This window comes from Rhinolophus ferrumequinum, chromosome 7 (genome assembly GCF_004115265.2).
Source record: "Rhinolophus ferrumequinum isolate MPI-CBG mRhiFer1 chromosome 7, mRhiFer1_v1.p, whole genome shotgun sequence".
Taxonomy (NCBI): domain Eukaryota; kingdom Metazoa; phylum Chordata; class Mammalia; order Chiroptera; family Rhinolophidae; genus Rhinolophus; species Rhinolophus ferrumequinum.
This window is the reverse complement of record NC_046290.1, coordinates 44,944,895-44,967,748: the sequence shown is the minus strand read 5'-3', so window position 1 is coordinate 44,967,748 and position 22,854 is coordinate 44,944,895. Positions and strand designations below refer to the sequence as shown.

The 22,854-nt window shown below is 34.4% G+C and overlaps 1 protein-coding gene across 1 annotated transcript; it reads right to left on the bottom strand.

The window, feature by feature from the left end:
- Positions 1-1,051: 1,051 nt before the first annotated feature.
- On the bottom strand, positions 1,052-20,414 carry GTF2H2 (general transcription factor IIH subunit 2). The gene is made up of 16 exons (XM_033111162.1): positions 20,299-20,414; positions 17,878-17,967; positions 17,200-17,277; positions 16,839-16,875; positions 16,541-16,627; positions 15,421-15,471; positions 15,045-15,099; positions 11,415-11,520; positions 10,103-10,193; positions 9,849-9,936; positions 9,229-9,336; positions 7,402-7,465; positions 5,403-5,506; positions 4,739-4,841; positions 2,748-2,787; positions 1,052-1,498 (listed from the first exon to the last, which is right to left on the bottom strand). Exons 2-16 carry the CDS (start codon positions 17,931-17,933, stop codon positions 1,379-1,381), a joined length of 1,188 nt encoding a protein of 395 aa, XP_032967053.1. The 5' UTR covers positions 17,934-17,967; positions 20,299-20,414; the 3' UTR covers positions 1,052-1,378.
- Between the last annotated feature and the right edge of the window lie 2,440 nt (positions 20,415-22,854).

The following is a 22,854-nucleotide window of genomic DNA, read 5'->3' as shown; positions in this document are numbered from 1 at the left end:
GTTGAAGAGGATTAAATAGTCCCTGGGTATGAACCCGAGTGAGGCTAACAAGGATAGACAGACACTACAACTTCCATTAGCTTAAACTATAAGGTAAATCAGTCTCAGATACCAAACAATCAAAATGGTCGTGTTAAATATACTACTCCATTAAGTAAAACACTTTATCAGATATTACAGAGGAAGGTTGAAAGCAACAGGTTTAGCATATGAGAATGAAAAGATCAACAAGGCCTTTGCCTTTACTACATGTGAATCTCACCTTCAGTTAAGATTTCTAGTTCTGTCATCATGGTAACTGATAAAGGTAGGAATGTCAACTACATTTTTAGGAAACTTTGCTTATGGTAAAAATTTCTTTCTTTCTTTCTTTTTTTTTTTTTAAGGAGGGCGCAGCTCACAGCGGCCTATGTGGAGATAGAACCGGCACACTGGTATTATTAGCACCAGGCTCTAACGAACTGAACTAACTGGCCACTCCAAAAATGACTCTTGATTACTAAATTGGACCTGGACTGGATACACTATAAATATTCTGATGGGAACCTCATGCTTCAGGCTTTCCTCAGTGTGGTGACTCTTGAAACTGACATGTCCCTTATGGGATACCTGGAAGTTGGGCGTATGGAATTGTGATAAGAGGTCTGTGGAAGGTCTCATCGTCGTGCACCTACAATGTACTGGCTGAACTGCTATGAGAACTTTCACTGCTAATGAGAACTGATCCTGCTCTACTGGCAGTCTGATGTTCCTGTTTAAATCCTTCTGAGTAAACTGGTACCATGTATGACCATGGTAACCTTGTGAGTTTGAATGTTTAAGCTGAAAAAGACCCCTATCAGTCACAGCCACAAATAATTTCAGATGCATTAATTTTATCATTATATTCTGACGGTTTAGTTAAGCCAAACAAAGATCCTTTGAATGGGTGTAGCAGTATATAATTTCATATTCATTAATTTCGTAACTACTAATTTTCATCCTGCACTGAATTTACACTTACACTTACTTTTCTTTTTATACTAAAAATGAATAAAAATAAATCACTGAAATTCTGTATTTTAATTATAAAACAATGACATTATCACATCAATTTAATCATGTAAGTAACTTAAATACTATAATGTATAATGACTTTGAAACCATTACAACTCAAAAATACAGAAAACAAAATTAACTGAAAGATACTATTGAATTCAAGGTATTTCTGTGACAGGGTACAAATTTTAAAATTTAATAAAATATTACATTTTCTTAGCAAAAAGATTTTCTTTTTGAACTACTTTTCAGGTTTTAACTGGAGCGTCTTCTAAAGAATGATTTTATTTACAGTTGCAAATTTCTTTTTAACACATACAATATGTACTATATGCTGGAATCAAATACCTGAAGGGGTTGGAATATTATGAATACAGCCAGGACAACAATGGAGAGAATCATGAACAAAAACATCACAGTCCACACAGAAAACATTTCGGCACACAGTGCAAACATAGACCTGCAATAAAAAGAAGAAAAGTAAATCTAAATAGTAGTTTCCAATAAATAAAAAAATAGTTTCCAAAAGTTAAGCAGACCATAGCTAGAAGACACTCAAGTTGCTTTGCTCTTTTATATCTCTACCAATTTTTCCCCACCCACCTACCTACTTTATTACCTCCAATGGACAATGTTTTCCAAAAAAAAGTATTCCTTAAAAATGAGGAAATAACTTTGTTTTGGAGGCCTTAAAAGTCTCTTGTATTATAGGACACTCTTACTTCATTTGGGGAAGACACATAAGCTTGAAATTAGCGCTAGTTCTGAAGGCTTAGAGAGGACATCTGATTCATTTAAAAAGGGAAACACAAAAATGTATGTAATTATTTAATTATTCCTGGGGAATGACCTCACAATTGCAAAAGTTATATTCCCTTTTTAATTAAACCACGAAAGAATAAGGCAAAAGACACATAAAAAAGAAAAAACTCACTACCCTATTAGTATTAATTAGTATATGGGCAATTGTGCCTGAGATAAAATTTCCAGGGCTGAGCATTGTACCCAGAGATTCAAAAATCATTAAATCTCAAACAGCATAGAAGTAAAGATGATGTGTTTTTAAAACCTGTCAAATAATTCAAAAAATGGTTCTAGTGAGAATGAAGCTACTGATAATCAGAGGCATATAAAACTTAATAAAATTGTTTTATGAAATATGAGTAGAATAAACAAGCAATCCAACTAATATTCTATATAATTTATATAGTTTTAAATATGGACATGTAACTAAATTAATAAAAAATTAAAACTAGATAGTGATCTATCTTATTTCCATCTTTATATAAGTTTATGCATTCAATTTGGCCCCCTTCAAAATTTTTAAAAATATTTCCTCATTGGCAAAATGGGGGCATAACGTTTGGTCTGTGGCCACCTTAAATGGTAACTTCAAAATGGGTTATAACAGAACCTAAAGTACCATATGGAGAAATAACTTTGAACACTTCCAAACTAAATTCAGCTTAGCTTGCAAATTGAAGACAGTTTAAAGTACTAAAATATCTTTGTAGCAAAATTGGAATGCAGAATTACAAAACAACTATTTAAACTACTCTGTTCCCATGTTATCTCCACCTACCGTTATTACACTTCTAAGGAATAACCTGATAATAGCCTGGTCTTCAGTAATCTACTGAAAGCTTATAACACTATTTCCTTAATATTTCTTATACATTACTTCATATTTAGAAAGCACATGAACTTACATGTTGGTCTTTCAATTGCCCCTGACATCCGTAACAAAATCTGGAAAAGTTTAAGAATCATTTTGTTTAGAATTAATTCCTTAAAATAGCTCTGCAAAATCTCATTAACAGAAATCCTTTAATTAATAAGTAATTTTACTTACAATTAATTAACACATGACTTTTAGGAGAAAGAGTTAAGAATACTAGTAATTTAAGAAAATTCCACAGTATATCCCAAGGTCACCTAACAGTTAGTCCAAAATCTTACTTTAAAAATAATTTAATTTTCATCAAGGTTAAATATGAGCATGTGCTCTCAACTGGGATTCTGAGAGGGAATTAAACCCTACAAAAAATGATTTGAGGGACAATTTTTCAACTCTCCCAGAGATAACAGACAGCTGGTACAACTCTACATGGACAGGAAAGAAGTTAACTTATTGCATATAATGGATGCCTATGGGCTTAATTTTCAAGGAATAGGTTTAAACAGTTAAAAGTTCTCAAAACTTGTTACTAAAAAATGCAGTTCCCTGCCTACCCACCCCCCACTTCATTTCTGTTCCCCACAGCACTTTCGAAAACTGTTTGATAGCTACCTATACTTAGAGTGCTACCTCTTGGCTTTTCCACAGGCGTTGGCTATGAACCTCCCACTACAGATGATGAGAATTTAATTCTTTTTCAACCCTCTTGAACTAACAGCATGTATGTGCATAACTAATATCATTCTCAATACTATGTAGTTAAATCATTTTGCACAGAATAGTAAATGTTTAGTTTATTATGACTATATAAACATACTCAACTGAGCCATATGACATAACTTTTCCTCGCTTTAAAACATTTCTTCATAGAGTCAATAACTATAGTTATTCAGAAGCTTAGTTTTCTATTTAATTTCCATTAACTCAGTCCCAATTTTTCCCTGAGAAGTCTCAATTTCCTCGTTATGTTCAACTACATGAGAAATTCTATAGTTTTGTCCTCTTGGTGACATCTCTCCTAGAGCACTCTGACCTCCAAACTGAACTGTTCTCCCTATTTGATACACAAGCATCATTCTGGGATTTCCCCTTATCATCATTCTATGGCTTTCTTTATCCACTTTTGAATTAGATAGATATTCCTCTTCTCTTTCATTCATTCTCTTTCTCAGTTCCTTTGAAGCATCTCTTCCACAGCTTCCCCAGAAAGTCTCTTTTTGACACCTTTCAAGTCTGAAAATGTCTTTATTCTACCTACATTTAATTGATAGCTTGGCTGGGTATATAATTTAGGTTAGTAATAGTTTTCACTCCAAATTTTGAATGAAAATGTTCCCTGTCAGTATCCAGTTTTGATGATGAGAAGCCAAACAACTTGAATTCCAAGTTATGTCACCTAATTTTCCCTTTCCAGAAATGTTCAGGGTTAGTATACTGCTGCATATTCTGGAATTTCACAATGATATCATTTCACAGTACTTTAGTGTGGGTCTGCTTTACTTCAATATGTCAGGCACCTGAGAGTTCCTTTTTTCCTTGAAGTCCTCTACTTTAATAGTAGAAAATGTCCTTGAACTATTTCTTTTCTACTCCTCATTTGATCTTTTCTTTATTTCTCTGATTTCTTTTCTTTATTACTCTGATAGTAAACCTTCTGGATAAATCCTCTAGTTTTACACCATATAAAGCAACCAATGCTAAAAATATGAGCTTTCTTTTTTGTTTCTTTTCGGAGAACTAATTTACTAGTATACCACCACTCTTACTATACATAGGTGAGTTTATGGAAATTAATAGATTTCTGGACATCCAGATCTGTTTGACAATGAGTCATTTTAGTCATAACCAAGGCATTCTACATCTCATTTTCTATATAGAAGTAATCTTGACCAAGTTAATGTAACTATCTTTTTTAAAGTAGTAACAATGACCAAGTTAATGTAAGTATCTTTTTTAAAGTAGTAACAATGTATTCAAACACTACCACTTAGAACAGATATAGGTTAATCAAAATTCACATACCTTTCTCCATTATGTTCTTCTAGGGGAATTTCTTGAAAAGCATCCAAAGGAAATAAATGATGGTAAGATCGTGCCAAATGGGGAGCAGACACTAGAGTAAGACCTAGCACATAAAGCAAAGAGACATACTTAATAGCCCAAACCTCATAAAGACAATGACTGAAATGTCTAATGATAGAACTTAAGCTAAATATTTTCAAGTTTTATTTTTTTAGGATTGTAGGTATTCATTACTTCAGTTTACCTGTGGCCATAAAAGGAGAGTCCAGGCTGGAGTCTTAGTTCTGCCACTAAGTGTGTGACTTGTATTTGCCTATTTGCTTACTTACAAATAAAATTCTACAATCCTATAATTTAATTCCTCTTTCTCCTTATAGATATTTATTTTATGTAGTTAAAGAGCTGCAAAAATGTCTACTAGATGTCGTGCATTGTCTTTAAAGAACATACTTTTTTCAGAAAGAGAATCAGGAAACTCTTCTAGATGCCATGTTTATTCTTAGAAATAGAGTACTGGGTATTCAGTGAAAAAAAGTAATCTATTTCTTTCCTCACATTCAATCCAGAAACATAGGCAGAGCTTAATATTTACATTTATTTTCATAGCAACATAGGTAAGTTATTCAAGATTAGTTTACTGAATAGAAAACAGTTGGTTTCTTACCACAGATTTTACATTCAACGGGAAGCTCACAGTACTTTGCCCGACACTGTGGGCAGAAATAGCCTCCTAATGTAAGCCCTGGCTCAGTGTTGCTATCCAGGTGCCTGTGGGGAGAAAAACATCTCTTTAAAAATGTGATATATAAAGATGGGAACAGTTAGAGCAAAACAAAGTACACTGCCTTGATTTCAAAATCTTGGAGTTGTTTCATAGCTCACTTACGTTCATTTTTTTTTTCCCCTCTGCATTTTTGTTTTGAATAGTTTCCATTAATGTCTGTGAATTTACTAATCTTTGCTTCTTCAGTGACTAATCTGCTGTTAGTTTTTCATCTCAGACATTGTATTCTTCATCTCTGGGAATTTCATTTGGAACTTTTTTCTGTCTTCCATATCTCTTATCATGCTCATGTTCTCTACTTTCATGAACAAATGGAGTATAAATATAATAGCTGTCTTAACATCTTGTCTACTAATTCTATCAACTGGGTTATTTCTGGATATGTTTCCATTCTATGATTTTTCTCCTTGTTATAGGTATTTTCTGATTTGTTTGCATGCCTGGCAATGTTTGACTGACTGCCAGATACTGTGAATTTTGCTTTGTTTTAGGTGGATTTTTTGTATTCCATTAAATATGTTGGAGGTTTTTGTGGAATATACTTAAGTAACTTGGAAATAGTTTGATCTGTTCAAGACTTGACTTTAAGTTTGTTAGGCTGTCCAGAGCAACTGTTAGTATAGGGTTAATTTGGTTCCATTACCCTATTCTATTGGATTCCATACAAGGTCTGTTGTATTAAGAGGTCTTTCCAAACTGACTGGTGGGAACATGAATTATTCCTTGCCCTATGTAAGGTCTAGGGATTGTTCTGCCTGCTCCTCTCCACACATTCTTTCCCTGGCCCCTGATAGTTCCCTCACAGGAAGATGTTGATCAATACTCAGCTAATGACTCATTGGGAAGTCTCTGCATATCTCGAGAGCTCTGTGTGTAGCTCTTTATTCTCTAGTACTCTGCCCTGCAAAATAATAGCGATTTCAGCCTCCCCAAATGCTGAACTTTGTTTCTTCAACTAAGGAAGAGCTTTCAGGCTGTACGTGGGTTTTCTTGCACTGCAGCCTGGAAATTCTCTCTAGGCAGCAAGCTCATGTGTTTCCCTTCTTTCAGGGATTATTATCTGTTGTCCAATGTCTAAAAACTGTTGTTTTATATATTTTGTCTGGTTTTCTGGCAGGAGGCAGGAGGGTAAATCCAGTCCCTAATATACCTTTATAGCTGGAGGCAGTAGTCTTATCTGTGATTTTTAAGAATTACTTTCTTAAATTTAGTTTTGTTTTCTAATTAAGTAAAATGTAAAGCTCCAAAGTTAAAACAAGATATAGTCAGAGGGGTGGTCCATTGGCTAAGTTGGTTAGAATGTATTTCTCATTAACACCAAGGTGGTCGGTTCAATTCCCACATGGGCCACTCAGTGAGCTGTGCCCTCCACAACTGGACTGAAAACGACGACTTGACTTAGAGCTGAGCTGCACCCTCCACAACTAGATTGAAAACAACGACTTGGAGTTGATGGGGAAAAACACACTGTTCCCCAATAAAAATTTTAAAAGATACAGTATTCAGAAAAGTCTAAAGTCTACCCCTTTGCTTTTCTCCACACACCACCTAGGTAAAATTTTTTTTTAGTTTTCACTTTTTACTCCCATTACTATTTTTATTAATATAAACAAGTATAGATATCTACTAAAATCTCTACCTTCTTCTCAGATGACTGGTAGCATCCTACACACTTTTCTCTACCACGTTTTACTTAGTAATATCTACTAGAGATTCCTCATAGGAGTATATATAGTCCTTGCTCCTTTTTACAGTTATATAGAAGTAATCTTTTACAAAAGCCATTACATTTCAAGCCCATCTTCTTAATTTATAACTTACAGAAGGGAATTAAAAATGTAAAAACATCATCACTGACAGTTTCAACATTTATACTTACGCCATGCTGAAAGAGGGTTTTGCATCTTGATCAGACAGAGAAGCAATGGTATGCTGAGGAAATCCTTTATAAAAGAAAATGTTTTACTTTTTCTAAGCAAATTAACAAAATTCTAGGGCTAGGATCCTAAAAATGTTCCCACCACAAAGTCCATGAAATTGTACAAAAGTTCTCTTTCCTGCTTTTTAGGTATGTTTATTATAGCATGGTCAGACTGACAGTAATTGCAGGTTACAAGAAAAATTAAAAGTAGAGGAAATGGGGGAAATATCTGTCCATAAATATGGCCTCAGATTCTAAAGATGGTATCTATGTTTTCTAATAACAATTAACATATACTGCTTTTTAAAAAGAAAATGTTTGTAATTTTTAAATAGTTCCTGACACAATAAAGCAGTCTGTTACATATTCTACTTTCACTTTATATAAAAACACACACCTCTGTTTAAAATTCTGGAATGCCCAAACCTAGGTAGTTTGTTTTATTTATACACACACACACACACACACACATACACACACACACACACTTTTTCTTATTTTTATTTGTCTTTGTTCTTTGTCATATATTTTTAAATTTGAAGGCAAGTCTAAGAAAAGCAAAAACATAAACAAAGAGAGATTTCATTACATAAAAAATTTAAATCTATCTACATATCAAAACAAATAAAAGGTAAATGACCAATTGAAAAAATATTTATATCATGTGATAGAAATGAGTTGATATTCCTAAATAGCTTTAACAAATCAATTTGAAGAATAAATTATTATAAGTTTCAATAATAACTTTAAAATGGGCTAAGGAAATATATCAGTAAATCAAAAAAACTAGCCAATGTAATATTTAAAATGTTTTGAGTGTTTATGTCAAGCATTAGTCTAAATGTTTCATCTGTAGCAACTCAATCCTGGCAACACATAACGAGATAGATACTAATATCATTTTACAGATGAGGAAATAGGAAAGAGAGGTTGACCAATACTATAAATGGCCTAAAACAAGGCAGAAAAGCATTCCATTTCACTGACAATTAAAAAATTCATATTAAACAAAGAGACTTTTTATATTTAAGCAGTATGTCTTTTTCAATTATAAATTTAATAAATGCTCATTACAAAATTTTTAGAAAATAGAGGGAAACAAAAAAATTTTTTAAATGATGCGAAACCCATCATTCTCCCTCTCCTGAAAAAGATCACCTTGAACAATTTGATGTACTCCCTACAGCCTTCTGTCTTTGCAGTATGTATTACACAATTTTGATCAAACAGTACAGAGGATTTTATAGCTCAGTTTTTAAATTTCCCAACACAAGCGTTTTTCTATAAATGTAGTATCTTTATATATTTCTAGTCTTAACAGTAAAAGAAAGCCAGTAGTGTTCTCTGGTGATAGGACTACATGTGGATTTAATTTTTTTACTTCTCTAATTTTCTAAAATTGCTTCAACAGCATAATTTTCTCTAACTATAAAACATTTAAGTTAAAAAATTCTTAAATTTTAAAATGATAACTTGTGCAAATGAAAACAGAAAGTGTGGGGTAGCCGGATGGCTCAGTAGGTTAGAGCGCAAGCTCTCAACAACAAGTCTGCCGGTTCAATTCCTGCATGGAACTAAAGATTGAAAACGGCAACTGGACTTGGAGCTGAGCTGCGCCCTCCACAACTAGATTGAAGGACAATGATTTGTAGCTGCTGAGCCCTGGAGAAACACACTGTTCCCCAATATTCCCCAATAAAATTAGGAAAAAAAATCAAAAGTGAAGTTTGAGCCAAAATATATTTTTTAAATGTCTACTTTAAAATACCACAAATTAACACTTACCCATACGAATAAGTGAGCATTCAGAACTTGAGCTAGCCGGAGGAGGACTAACATGATGTGTTAGCAATTCTTTGTAATGGCTTTCATCTAAAATAACGTGGTATGTGCCTAATAAGATGAAAAGTAAAACAAAATAAAATCAGTTTTCTAAACGTAAGAATGAATAATAATTTCAATGTAATTCTGTAAACGTTTTACTATCTGAAAATGTACATTTTCAATATAAATATTTAAGTTAAATTATCATTTTTCAAAAACCTTATTTAAATTAACATCTTTAAATTAACTTCTCTACGAATCACTATAATTACAATTTAATGAAAGCCAAGTTATAAGATCTTTACAAAGTAATACATATAATGAAAGTACTAGCTTTTCAAGAGTTATAAATGATTCCTCTGAACACCGACATAACTACCGAAAATTCCTTGCATTTTGAGATGATATCTTATAGCACCAAATGACATATTTAAGATGACTACCCATATTTTGGACTTTAGCACATGAACTGATTTAAGTTTCATAGCTTAAAAACAGATGAAAACATTCTAATTTAATTAATAAATTGTTACGTCTTACATAGAAATTATGAGCAAATATTGAAGATTCTAGATATATACCACCAGTTTCACGAGCAAGGACAGTGCAAACCCGAACCTCTGCAGACAATCCAATAATAGACACTCTAATTTTAGCTGCCTTTAGGGTCTTCATAAAATCCAAGTAAATGGAGAGTTTTGGAGGAAGACAAAAAAAAGCATTGAACAATTAATATGTCTGAAAAATAAATGTTCTGAAAACTAGTAATAAATGCACTACACAATTTTCTTTAGTGTTGTAACTTTGGTTTTGATTATAAAATTATTGGTTCTACCTTGATTAGATCATAGATATTAGATGGATCACAAGTTGTGAGGCTGCTAAAGATGATTAGGACTTCTCTACTTGTATGTCCAGGCATGTGTCTAAAGAAAGATAAAATATTCTCCAATTAAGCGTAACAAATTATGCTAATAAAAAATTTACCTAAAAAGAATAGTACACTTCGTTTATAGTTAGACTATAGAATATATCTCATTTGTTTCAACATTACAAAGGAATGAATTGTATTTCTAAACACCTTAATGTAAATTTTTCTAAAATTAGCTACACACTTAAAAATTCACTGATTCATGTATTCATTCAATACATATTTATTGAATACTCTTTTAAGTTGTGGGGATAGAATGATAAACAACACTGCCAAGGTTCCTAACACCATGAAGCATACATTCTCGATTTGTTTCATACAAAGTCTAAAGTGTACATTGGAAAGTATGACAATACAGGAGTAACATACTTCTTTTTTAAAGACTGCAATTTAACCTCAGGGTGATTCAGAGTCATAACAATTATAAACATTAATTTTGCTACCATTTAATTAAATGATGGCTTATGGGATTTTAAGATGTGATAAGCTGTTTTCCTCTATACTAATAGAAATTTCTATGCTTTTAGGAGCAATTTTATCAGTTATTTATAGTTTTCCTGTATAACTTCATTGTTAGGCTCCCAGCTTTCACTTGTGGATGCTGCTATTGTGTCTAACTTGAATACTTGTGTTGCCTTCTTCTCATCTACTTTAAAACTATTAAAATATCTATTATTTTAGGTAAAGGTATAAAAATCTGAGTCAGAACAGATCCCTAGCCAGGGACAAAATATATGAGCTTTAACTATACTGAATACTTCCTCTTGGATTTTAGTTATATTCCACATAGTTGAACTTGCTGGAAAAGAATGCTGTTCATTTACAGATTACAAAATAAGCTAATAAAAGTCAATAAATGTACAACAAACTCACAATTATTATATCACATTAAATTTCACATACAATCAATTCTCAATAAAATATTTTTTCATTAACATATTTCTTTTGTACTACTAATAATGATACAATTTTAATTACATTTTTTTAAAACCTTTAAGGATATACCTCACAAATTAAAGTGTAAAATAAAAATTACTAACACCACATTAAACATCCTAAATGACATTACATATGTCTCTTAGTAACGATTTCATTATAGTTGGGTTTATATTATCATTTTAACTTAAATGATAAATCATTTGAATGATAAATCATTTGAATAAGTCAATCAAAAAACTTTGAAATCAATTATAAATAATAAATGTAAAACACTAACTTTAGAGTTTGCATAGCCATGCTTAAGGAGTTATAAAGAGATGGCTCTCCATGGCAGGTCATATCTACAGCTTTCTTCAAAGATGTTATGTGTTTCCTAGAGTTTCCTAAAATAGAAATTAAATAATTTACTTTTAATAAAATTCTACACATATATTATGGAAATTTATGTCTCTCCCAAAATTAACGTATCTGTGATGTTAAAGAACAGAATCCCTTCAAGAGATGTTTGTTATGTGACGTCTTACTTCATACCAGAAAGTAGAATACAGTTAGTCCTCACTTAACATCATCGATAGGTTCTGTGACTTTTAAGTGAAATGATGTATAGCAAGGCCAATTTTACCACAGGCTAATAGATATAAACAGGAGTTAAGTTCCTACGGTATCTAATCATTATAATGAAATGACATTGAACTTGATCTGAGGACCTGTTGTACAAATCTCCTTTGATCTATTAGCACACATTAGAGTGCATAATTTTTTACTTTCAATATTTCCTTATCTCGTCATTTTTAAGACTCATATATTTTCATATTTTAACATCTGTGAAATCATGATGTGTCTTACTATCACTGGCAGCCAGGCAGCATTTGTGACACAGCTGTCATCACCTACCCATATGAGAACCTATGAATGACTACAGATGTGTTGTTGCTTAAACTGTATTATGTACATTGTGCTATTTATGTTGCGTTTAACTGCAATTGAAAGTGTTTTTACAAAGGTTATAAAGGTTAAATCTTTATGTAGAAAGGCATGGAACAGAGCGGTGAGATGTACATTTGTTATCAGTGAAGCAAAAATTCATTGACAGAAGAATGCCTGCAATTCCATATTTTTCTTCAAGAGAAAAACACAAGAACTTTATAAGACCTAAGATAGAAGGATTTCCACAAATAGACAAAGTTGTGTTATCTTCTGCTACAGAAATAACATCTGAAAAGGTTATCTCTGTATCTCTGGTCAAGCAATACAAACAAAGAGAAGAGAAACTGCCAAATTCTTTAAAATAGTTGACAAACATATTAAATCACCAAGAAGCTAGTGTGAACAATTTGCATATCATTTGACATTGTGTCAAAGTTTAAGTGCTAGAGTTTCCTTCTTGATGGCTCATAAATTAAAGGTATCTCATAAATGATGGAATCTGAGATTCAATGAAATATGGCATTCTTTGGACATTTTCTCCTATTTCAACTCTGTCTTCATATTAACAATAATCGAAACATTAAATTGATTTTATCATATAGTATAATTCATCAAGCTACCTACATACTGTGGAACATTTATTTTCAATTTGTTACTGCTACACTTACCGTTGCAGAGTATATTTATAGTGAGGTTTTTTTCTCTCCTTTCATATCATTTCCTAAGTATGATTCCAATGAACAACCATTTATATGGCTCTTTCCCCAAAAAATGTTAAACTAATTAACCAGACTATCATCACTATAAGTAAGGAGTTTCTCCATGGTTCAGCAAGCAATATATTACTTCTGAAACTTCATTTTACTAATTTAAAATAGATAAAATAATAAAATGTTGTTGAGTGGTTTATTTTTTTGATCTCTTGTTCGGCTTTTTTTCTTTTTTTTTTTTTCTTCTTTTTTAAAGGAGGGCACAGCTCACAGTAGCCCATGCAGGTATCAAACCGGCAACCTGGTGGTATTAGCGCCACGCTCTAACCAACTGAGCTAACCGACCACCCCTGGCTAAACTTTCTCATTAAATACCGTGTTTCCCCAAAAATAAAACCTAGCCAGACAATCAGCTCTAATGTATCTTTTGGAGCAAAAATTAATATAAGATCCGGTTATATATTATATTGTATTATATTATGTTATATTATATTGTGTTAATATCATATCATATTATAGACCCCGTCTTATAGTAAAATAACACTAGGTTGTATATTAATTTTTGCTCCAAAAGATGCATTAGAGCTGACTGTCCGGCCAGGTCTTATTTTTGGGGAAACATGGTAGTTATTTAGTTTCTCTTTTTATCCACATATGAAATTACTAGTCTTCTTTGTCCATTTATCCACTTGGAGCTTCTTGGTGTTCTTATTTATCTGAATAAGTTTTAAAACGTTAACCAGTTGCCATATTTAATACACAATGCAAGTATTTATTCTTGGAATCATTTAGTCATAGAAATGAAAAGTACCTCACTAAGTCCAAATCCTTTGTTTCATGAGTAGGAAACAATTCTAACAAGTTAAATATTTTGCCTAAGGACATATACCTACCCAATGCAATGGCAAGACCAGCACTCAAAGCTAGATCTCCCGGCTCTCTACCCACTTCTTTCTACCCTACCATACACATATTTTTTCATCTCCCATTGCGTTGTGAGTATGGGGAAAAGAAGCATATTACATTACTGTCAGTGTGGCTTATAGCAGTGATTCTGATCGGAGGGAGAGAGGGTGCCTTGAAGAGGCCTATCAGAATCGACAAGAGGATTTTTCATCTCTATACATATGACTTCACTGGCACCCAAAGAAAACTATTATTAATTTGGAGGTAGGGGGCAGGAGGATTGGCCCTACATCCTTTCCTTCGGGGAACCATCCTTCCCCCATTGTATGATAATCCAGCTTAGACCACGTGGTTCAGGTGAAGCTTACCCTGCTCCCATGCTGCTCCAGGCACAGGCATGTAATCCAAGCCTACCAACAAAATACTTCGTTCCCCTGGCCACTCTGACTGCTCATGGATGGGTAGATCGTAAGCAGATTCAGTATTCTCTCTGGGACTTGTGCTAAAGCTACAGACTACAAAGGTTATACAGACTTGGGACTATTAATAGATATCTTTTCATCTCACAGAAAACCTATCAAAGAATAAAGCCAGACAGAGCTAGGACCTCTGAAAATGACTATATATGAAATCAGCCCACCTCTGAACAGTAGCCAATAATTGCCCTGTTGTGCCTAAGCTACTTTGAGTGTTTTTTTGTTTACTTGCAACTGAGCTTCTTGGATTACTTCAGCCTAACACACATTTCACTCCTTACTGTCATAGTGAAAAACTACATATGATGGAAGTATGTCAGTTCCCTCATGTGTATTGGTGAGGATGAAAGATTTGAGAATGACATTTAAGTAATAACGTATTTCACAAAATATAAAATAGAATTAGTGATGTAAATTTGTAACAATACATATACTAAAGCAAATAAAACCTGCCATTATCTTTTAAGAGAATAAAATTCAGTTAGGCATGCCATGTAAACAGGAAAATTGGATCATTAACAATAACTACAATTCACTTTCTTAAATTCTTTGCTCTTTAGAGGTTTAACTATTTAAAAATTAATTTTAAGATTAAGTGGATTTTCTGAATGATTATAATAATTTTATCTCAATATTTTCAAGATAAGAATGTACAGATCTTAGATAAACACATTTGCTTTCATTGTAATACTATTCACCACTGTGCAGAAATCTATTTAAAACAGTTCATCTTAAATACTGAGTTTAATGGAGGGTTTTCTAGGTGTTTCACCTAGAGAGCATACAGGAAGGCTTCATTTTACTTACTAGACAACCTATGAACAGGGTTACAAGGTTTGGTCAATAAAGCCAAGTACTTGAATTCTGTAAAGGTAATTTTATACATACCTGACAGTTCTGTCAGTTTTTCAGCTCTTTTACTCTTTGTTACAATTATTCCAATCTTGAAATAAAAACAAAAATGATTATTAATTTAACAAGTTATTTCTTTTCGGTGAGAATGTACTAAAATAAATTAGTAATTACAAAAGGAGTAAGTAACATGTGAGAAACTTTTTCTCATGATGGTTTTGACATAAATTTAGCTGAGTTCACTAGACATAATTTAACTTTTAGAGTTATCTTGCTTTTCATTGACAAGTGTACCAAAAACTCGTACACAATCTGAATCATTTAATTCACAGAATATATGCCCAATGTTTTAAAAATAAGTATTTTGCAATAATGTCAGGAATCTAATTCTTAATTCCACTTATCTACATACCTGACTAATAGGATTTTGATCAAAATATTCCTCTACGAAATACTCCAACAACTGTTTAAAGAAAACAAAAAGGAAATACTAGATTAGAGTAAAATAACCATAGATAAAATGTTTTGGGAAACCTATTTGTCAAGCATCACTTCTCATGATTTTTAAGCTTATAGATTTTCAAAAAATGTTTAGCAGTAAAAATATTAAATTAAAAAACGATAAATTTAAAACTATTAAGTAAATAAAAATTAAAATATTAAACAAACCTGAATTTGAAATTGTAAGTGATGAGCTAGGTTTAAGGTAGACCTTAAAAGATGGAACCATTTGGACATGTAAGACAGACACAATCTAAATAAGGAAAAGATCCAATGAAGACAGAAAAAGAAGCAGAATTGAGGATGGGTTTTGATAAATTATGAATAATCTGAATGTGTTTATAAACTGAGGTGACTCAAGTAATTCAAAGGAGAATGAGATTCAATAAAGAAAAGGAATGACTGACTTGGGGTGGGAGGGTAGAAATTAAAGGAATAAATATAGTAGTCTCCCCTTATCTTCAAGGGATACATTCCACGACCCCACCCCATGGATGTCTGAATCCATGGATAGTACTCAATCGTATATATATACTATTTTTTTCATATATATACATACCTATGATAAAGTTTAATTTATAAATTAGGCACATAAGACAGTAACAAAAATAACTACTATTAATATAGAACAATTACAACAATATACTGTAATAAAAGTTATATGAACGTGGTCTCTCTCTCTAATACCTTATTGTACTGTATTTACAGAGTACATACACTAAACAAAGGGATTATTCACATCCCAGGTAAGATGGGGCAGGACAGAGCATGACAGCATGAAATTTCATCATGCTACTCAGAATGGCATGCAATTTAAACCTTATTAATTGCTTATGTCTGGAATTTCCCATTTAATATTTTTGGACCACAGTTAACTGCTGGTAACTGAAACTGCAGATATGAGGGAAATGCTCTAATTAGCTATTTTGGTGTATCAGTTCCCTAAATGATCTGTAGCACTTCTAGTTAGCTATAGCTCATATTTAAAAAAAAAAGAGAGAGATTGTATTCTTTTAAAATTTTTCTTTTACCTTTAAAGTACATGTCAGTCTATTCGGCTTTAAATCTTGGTCTTCCATTGTTCTTGATCCATCTACCACCACATAAAGATGGCGCATCTACAAGAAAAAAAATACAAATAAGGACAATTTTCAAATACATTGTCGACCGAGAAGTAAAAATGGCAATTAGTATTCAGATATTCTACACATATATTTTTAATATATTGTTTTAAAATGTTTGTTGTTTTACTATTGTTTATTCAATCGTGCCAGAAGTTTTCTCCACCCCAGAATAGTTCTGTACCAGTAAAGGAAAAAAATAACATACCATTCCAAGTCGAACTTGTCCATGGTGCTCAAATACTCTGTTAAAATTATGCAAACATTTTAATGGAATACCATATACTACCCAAAAAAATCAATATAACTTTTCAACTAACCTGCATTTTTTAGTGAAGGAAATTATTAACTTATGAGTTCCACATAATTATAGGCATTTTGGATAGTCTCTGAAGACCCATTTCCCTGCTGAGGTGCTAGGTTGCTGGTTCCTTCCCCCCATTCAGAAGATTACAGGTCAGTTTCCCTGAAACACAGCTGAAATTAAGTACTGAAGAGTGGGTATAGGTGGACAGAAAGGCTTAAAGGAATATATTTTTACCTGTTGTAACACAAAAAAATTTTCATACCTTTTTCTCTTTGCTTTGAAGAGAATGTCTTCTATTGTAGCTTTAAGCGATCCTGATTCGTCTTCTTTAAGAATCTCCCTATGAGCAGTAATTACTTGTTTAAAAAGATAAGCTAAAAATTTAACAGCCCACGCAAAATAAAAGCGTATGTCTACACAAGGATTTGCATGTAAGTGTTCAAAGGTGCATTATTCTTAAGAGCCAAAAGTTGCAAATAATCTAAATGTCCATCAACTGATGGATGAATAAATCATGGTTTAACCATATTAATAAAATACTCTTCAGCAATAAAAATGAATTACTGATACATGCTACAACATGGATGAAACTTGAAAACAGAATGTTAAATGAAAGAAGCCAGACACAACTGACAATGTATTATATGATTACATTTACATGAAATGTCCAGAAAGGGCAAGTCTATAGAGACAGAAAGTACATGAGTGGTTGCCTCAGGATAGAGACAGAGATGTAATTAATTGTAAATGGGCATGAGAGATCTTACTGGAGTGGTGAAAATGTTCTAAAACTGATTTATGGTGATGAATGCACAACTCAGTAAGTTTTCTAAAAATCACTGAATTATGCACTGGAAACAGGTGAAATTTTAAAATGTGTAAAATATACTTCAATAGTTATTAAAAAAAATGTCTAAGAGAGTAATAATTCCCTACTCACCATGTTCTTTCATAGCCTCCTTCCCATCGCTTAGTTCTCTCAGGTTCTTCATCCATTTTTTTCTTAAATGTATTTATATTATTCAATGTCCTATAAAAAGCATTAGATTGTGAATTTCGAAAGATGTTTGTCACCAAATGCAAACAATTAAATTTAAAAGTAGAGAGGAAAGTAAATATACAAAGTAAAAAAAAAACAAAACTTAGAATGCAATGTCATCTTATTCCTTTATTTATTTAACAATTGTTATTTGGTGAAAATACTTGACAAAATCCTCATGGAACTTTTTTGCATCCCCAAGAAAAAAACGGAAATATTTATGCACAAATTTGGCACCAATAGAAGCATCTTTTACAATTTAAAAAATAATATAAATGCATTATAGATGTTTCATAGGACAGGCCCACAGAATCATTGGAAATAGGTATGGGTGTAGATGCAACAAGATTAGCCCCAACTGAGATTATTATAGCTGAGTGATGGATACATGGTGCTTCATTGTACTACCTCTCCACCTTTGTGTCTGTGTGAATCTTCTCATAATCAAGTTTTTAAATGAAATTTATTATTTATAAATAGTAAATGCTTATGGCTCATAATTCAAAAAAAAGGACACAATATTAAACCTACACTATAATCTCAACTATTGGAAGAAAAAGAAATATTTAGTAATTCAATAAATACAATTTCAATAAGTAGGGCAAATTCAATAAATAGTTTTTATCTAGATGATAGAATTAAGGGTGATTGGTTTTTCTGCTTATTCTTTTCTGTACTTTTCACATTTTCAATATGAGCATGTTCTTTAATAATCAGGAATAAAATTGGTGGTGGGGAGAACCTATTAACCATAACCAAGTAATAAACATCCCCATCATATCCACACTTTCCACCGTCTTCAATGGAATCTCCTGTATCCCACTCATTCTCAGCTTCCTTTTTGCATAAATGAAGGCTCTAAGGAATCCTAAGTGCCAAGACATTAAGGACAAAACAGGTCCCATCACTGACAGAGGCAAAGATTAATTTTTGTGATGAGGACCACAACCAAGACCTTACCCTCCCTTTGTATCATTGTTCCTATAGAAAAATACATATAAAAATTAAAGAATTGACCTATCAATGGACTTCTAGAATTAAAATCTACTGACAAGTTGGAGACTGCTTTTATGGCACCACTGTTTTCAGGGGCACCTGCTATAATCAGATATTATTTACTAAACTTCTGTTTCTCACTGAATTAACAAACCATTCCCTGGCATTGGATTCTCCTTTCAATAAATCTGGTGATCCACTTTAATATCCTAAAGTAAGGATGAAATTCTAACATCTGTGCTATTTCACTTTATTAACTATGTTAATGCCTTGTAAGTTTAATGATTGTGGTAACGTAGTGTAGTGACTAAATTGAACATTTTGATCCTTCATGCAAGTGTTTTTGTATTTATTGTGAATGTTAAAAATCAAAAATTTACATGTTTTCAATGTTTTTAAACCCAAATTCTTACAAACGTGGCAACTGCCATCCATCACATCAATATTTAAATTGTTTTATTTTTAGTTTATTACTTTGAATTCTCTGAACGTTCATAAACAAATTCCGAACTAATGAGTAGAAACTGCAAGCGGGAACACTTCTGGTTCATTGTATACGAGGACTTCTTAATTAGAGCTGCCTGCAACGGGAAATGACAGGGATAGGGCAGAGTCATGAAGCTCCCCATAACTACAGACGTTCGGCCGGGAAGACAGAGGTTTACAATGCATGCTGTTAATAGAGAAGGGATTTATTTATGCATCCTAGAGAAAGATGTACTTGGTGACCTCTTAGGTCATATCTCCAACGGCCTATGACTTCCATCTTCTTACAAATAGCGCTGATCTGTTTCCTGGGAATCCAACCCCAAAAAAACTACTTGCCCCAGCGTAAGCCTGTCGGTGTGATTCCTGTCACGTGAGCTCAGAATACTACCTGGAAACAAATAAGATCGGCACCAAACACCGCGATTTATGAGGCTTTTCCTCAAACCTTATCCTGCCAAGCGCTGTGAGATAGGCAAGGGTGATTACTGTCCTGTTTTTCAGGTGTGGAACTCGAGGCTCAAAGGATGGGAACTCTCTCGAGGCCACATAACTAGAGGGAGGTCACAAAGTTGAACCCACGATCACAATTCCCAAAACTCGCACTCTGCCTCAGGGAAGGAAGTAGAGCCATCCCCAGACTTCACACGCTTCCACGCAGCTCCCCAGACGGAAACTGCCCTCCTTCTCCACACGCTCCCACACAGCCTTATTCCTTCTGAGGCTGGTCGGAGCCATTCAGCCTACGCCCGGGGCAATGAAGGCCCTTCCTTGCCACCGTGCTTTCCAGGTAGCCATCCCACGCCCAGGCTCGGCTCCAACGGGTACCCGCGGACTCACCAGTCCCGCCCGACGCCGCTCCGCCCGGAAGCCGCTCTGTCCGAAAGCTCCGCCCAATCCGCTCTAATGGCGACTTTGAAGTTCTTCCTCCGTGCGCAGTGACGACGCAGAACCGTTCCGGTTGCTTTGAGTGGAGTTTGTCGCAGCAGAACGTTCCGGGGTCGCGGCATTCCCGGAACTGATTTTGCGTGAGAGCAAGGACCGCTTACACCCCCATTCAGCTCAGAGGCGGGAAAAGTGCCGTCATTCGCTCTTGGATGTTCGGAGGGCCGGTAGTTGTCGACCTGGGATCTAAGGAGCTGCTTTATTTCTAAAAGGTTGGCATGAAGAACTCTGACCGCAGCAGCAGCAACAGCAGCTGGGCCAGCAGCACCTTGCTGTGCAACGTTTTCCGGGACGCCCTTGCTGTTCGTGCAACAAATATTTATTGAGCACCTACTTTGTGCCTGATTCAGTTCTAGGCACTGAGGAAATAGCAATGAAAAACTGCCAAGAATCCTTGGCCTTATCGAGTTGCTTCTGCTGTGAAGATAGTTATCAAGAGATAGTGTCATAGAGAAAAATTAAGCATGGAAGGGGAAAGGGTTCCAGTTCGAAATAGTGTGATCAGAGGAGCCCACACTGAGACAGTTGAGCCATGGTCAGAATGAGGGAATTAACCACGCTGACACTAGGGAGCAACAGGAGCTGCAAGTGCAGCTCCAGGGGTGGAAACGCGTTGGTGTGTCTGAGGGAATGCATGAGAAAGGGTGAAAATGAGTGGTGGCAGCTGAAATCAGAGGTGGAGGCCTCTGAGCACTGAGAACTTTGGAGGGATGATGATGGCTTCAACTAGTGTAGTATGGCAGTGCAGCTAGTGAGAAGCAGCTGGATTCTCATCTTGTTGATAGACTGGATGTGTGTTATGAACAAGGAACTAGTGACTCCAGAAGTTTTCAGTTGAGCAACTGAAAGGTTGAAGTTGCAATTACTGAGAGGGTGGAGGGTGAGTTCTGTCAGTTCAATTTTGGAAAAATTGTTTGAAATGCGTGCTATACATAGGGAATTAAATACTAGCATTCCTCCACATTCAAGAAATGGAGAGGCAAGTCACCCCCAGAACACTGGAGAAAAGGTTAAGCCCAGGAAAAGAACAGAAAGGACAGGCGGGAGATGGAGCCTCTTTGTTCCCCCACCAGCATATGCTTCCCGTGTTGCTTTATTGTACCAAAATCTTCTCATGCTTCGCATAAACAGAAGCCATCCTGCACAGTAGTGGAAAGAACAGACCTGTATTTAAAACCATGATCTGCCACACTAGCTGGATGACCTCAAGCAAGTCACAACCCAAGTCTGACCTGTAAAATGGGGATACCTCCACCTACCTTACAGTGTTCATACATCACATAGTGGCAGCTCCACAACCAGCTCCTTTTATTTCCCACCAGAAGACAAGGCCTTATTATTTAGTTTTGGTGGTGTCTTTAAAAAGGAGGAGGGGAAATTAGCTTTGCTGATTCTTTCCCAGTGCCACTCAGCCTTCCATCTTTGCCTCCCTGACAAACTCCACTTTCTCCTTTTTCTTTCCTTCTGTTCTGATTGGCCACCCTATTCCAAGATGGAGTGCCTTCCTATAGGACAGCTCCAAACCCAAGCTCCAAGTTTCTCACTTACGTTTACTACCTATCAGTCTGGGAACTTTTAACGGAAAACCAGGAAAAGGGCAGAGGACTCCCAAATAAATTTAAATTAAAGCATATTTGTGGAGAGGAGGCTGAATCATTCCGGCTTTTCCAACTGTAAAGTTTACTATCCTCTATATAGGTTTTAGTCATAGATCTTAACTAGGAATGGTACTAGGCAAAACAATATACATAAATCCATGGTAATTAATCCCTTGCCATAATTATGACTCAATATTCTAATTGTGTACAAAGTGGTAGAAAAAATGATCTAACCTCGCCAAATGTTTCAACTGGTAAAACTAAGGGACAACTATAAAGAGTGGAACAGTTTGTTCTTTGCCCATGGGTGGCTGGACACAATCTACAGAGTTAGGAAATTCATGAACAGCTCAGCCAGTGGAATCAAGCTGAAATTCAAAGTGTACAACTTCAAAGACTGGTAGAGGTGAACCTGCCTATTCCAATACCTTCAGATGGAACTTAAATCATTCGAAGAGACTCGTTAAAAAACCTCTTGAATTGCTTATAACAGTGCCTAAGAATCCTTATTGTGACATGTAAACTCTATTCTCTTTTAAAGCATTTGTTCATCATCTATGAATCGCCACAATGCCAGGCCTAATACAGTTATGTCTAAAATTCAGAATTTACACCCTAAAGCTGCACTCCAGCAGAAAGGAAGAATATGGGGACTGGCATGATACATAAACTTTTAAGACACAATTTGCTTTTAAAAAAGTTGTTTCAAGTTTCACCTCCTGGCTTTGGGCAATAGGTGTAACTAGCCATATTTATTTACTTTCTGACAAGGACGGTTTAAGTCACACATTAACCACCTGCATAAAACTGTATTAGGTACAAATGTCTCTCTTACAAATAAGCAACCAGAGAA

Bases quoted from the DNA above. Each gene is read 5' to 3' on its own strand.
- GTF2H2 (XM_033111162.1), bottom strand. From the start codon at position 17,933: ATGGATGAAGAACCTGAGAGAACTAAGCGATGGGAAGGAGGCTATGAA. The intron at 16,628-16,838 runs GTATGTTATTTT...TTTTTCTTGTAG, and splicing joins GACAAGTTCGACTTGGAATG to ATGCGCCATCTTTATGTGGT. The intron at 5,507-7,401 runs GTAAGTATAAAT...TTCTCCCCACAG, and splicing joins AAACCCTCTTTCAGCATGGC to GCACCTGGATAGCAACACTG.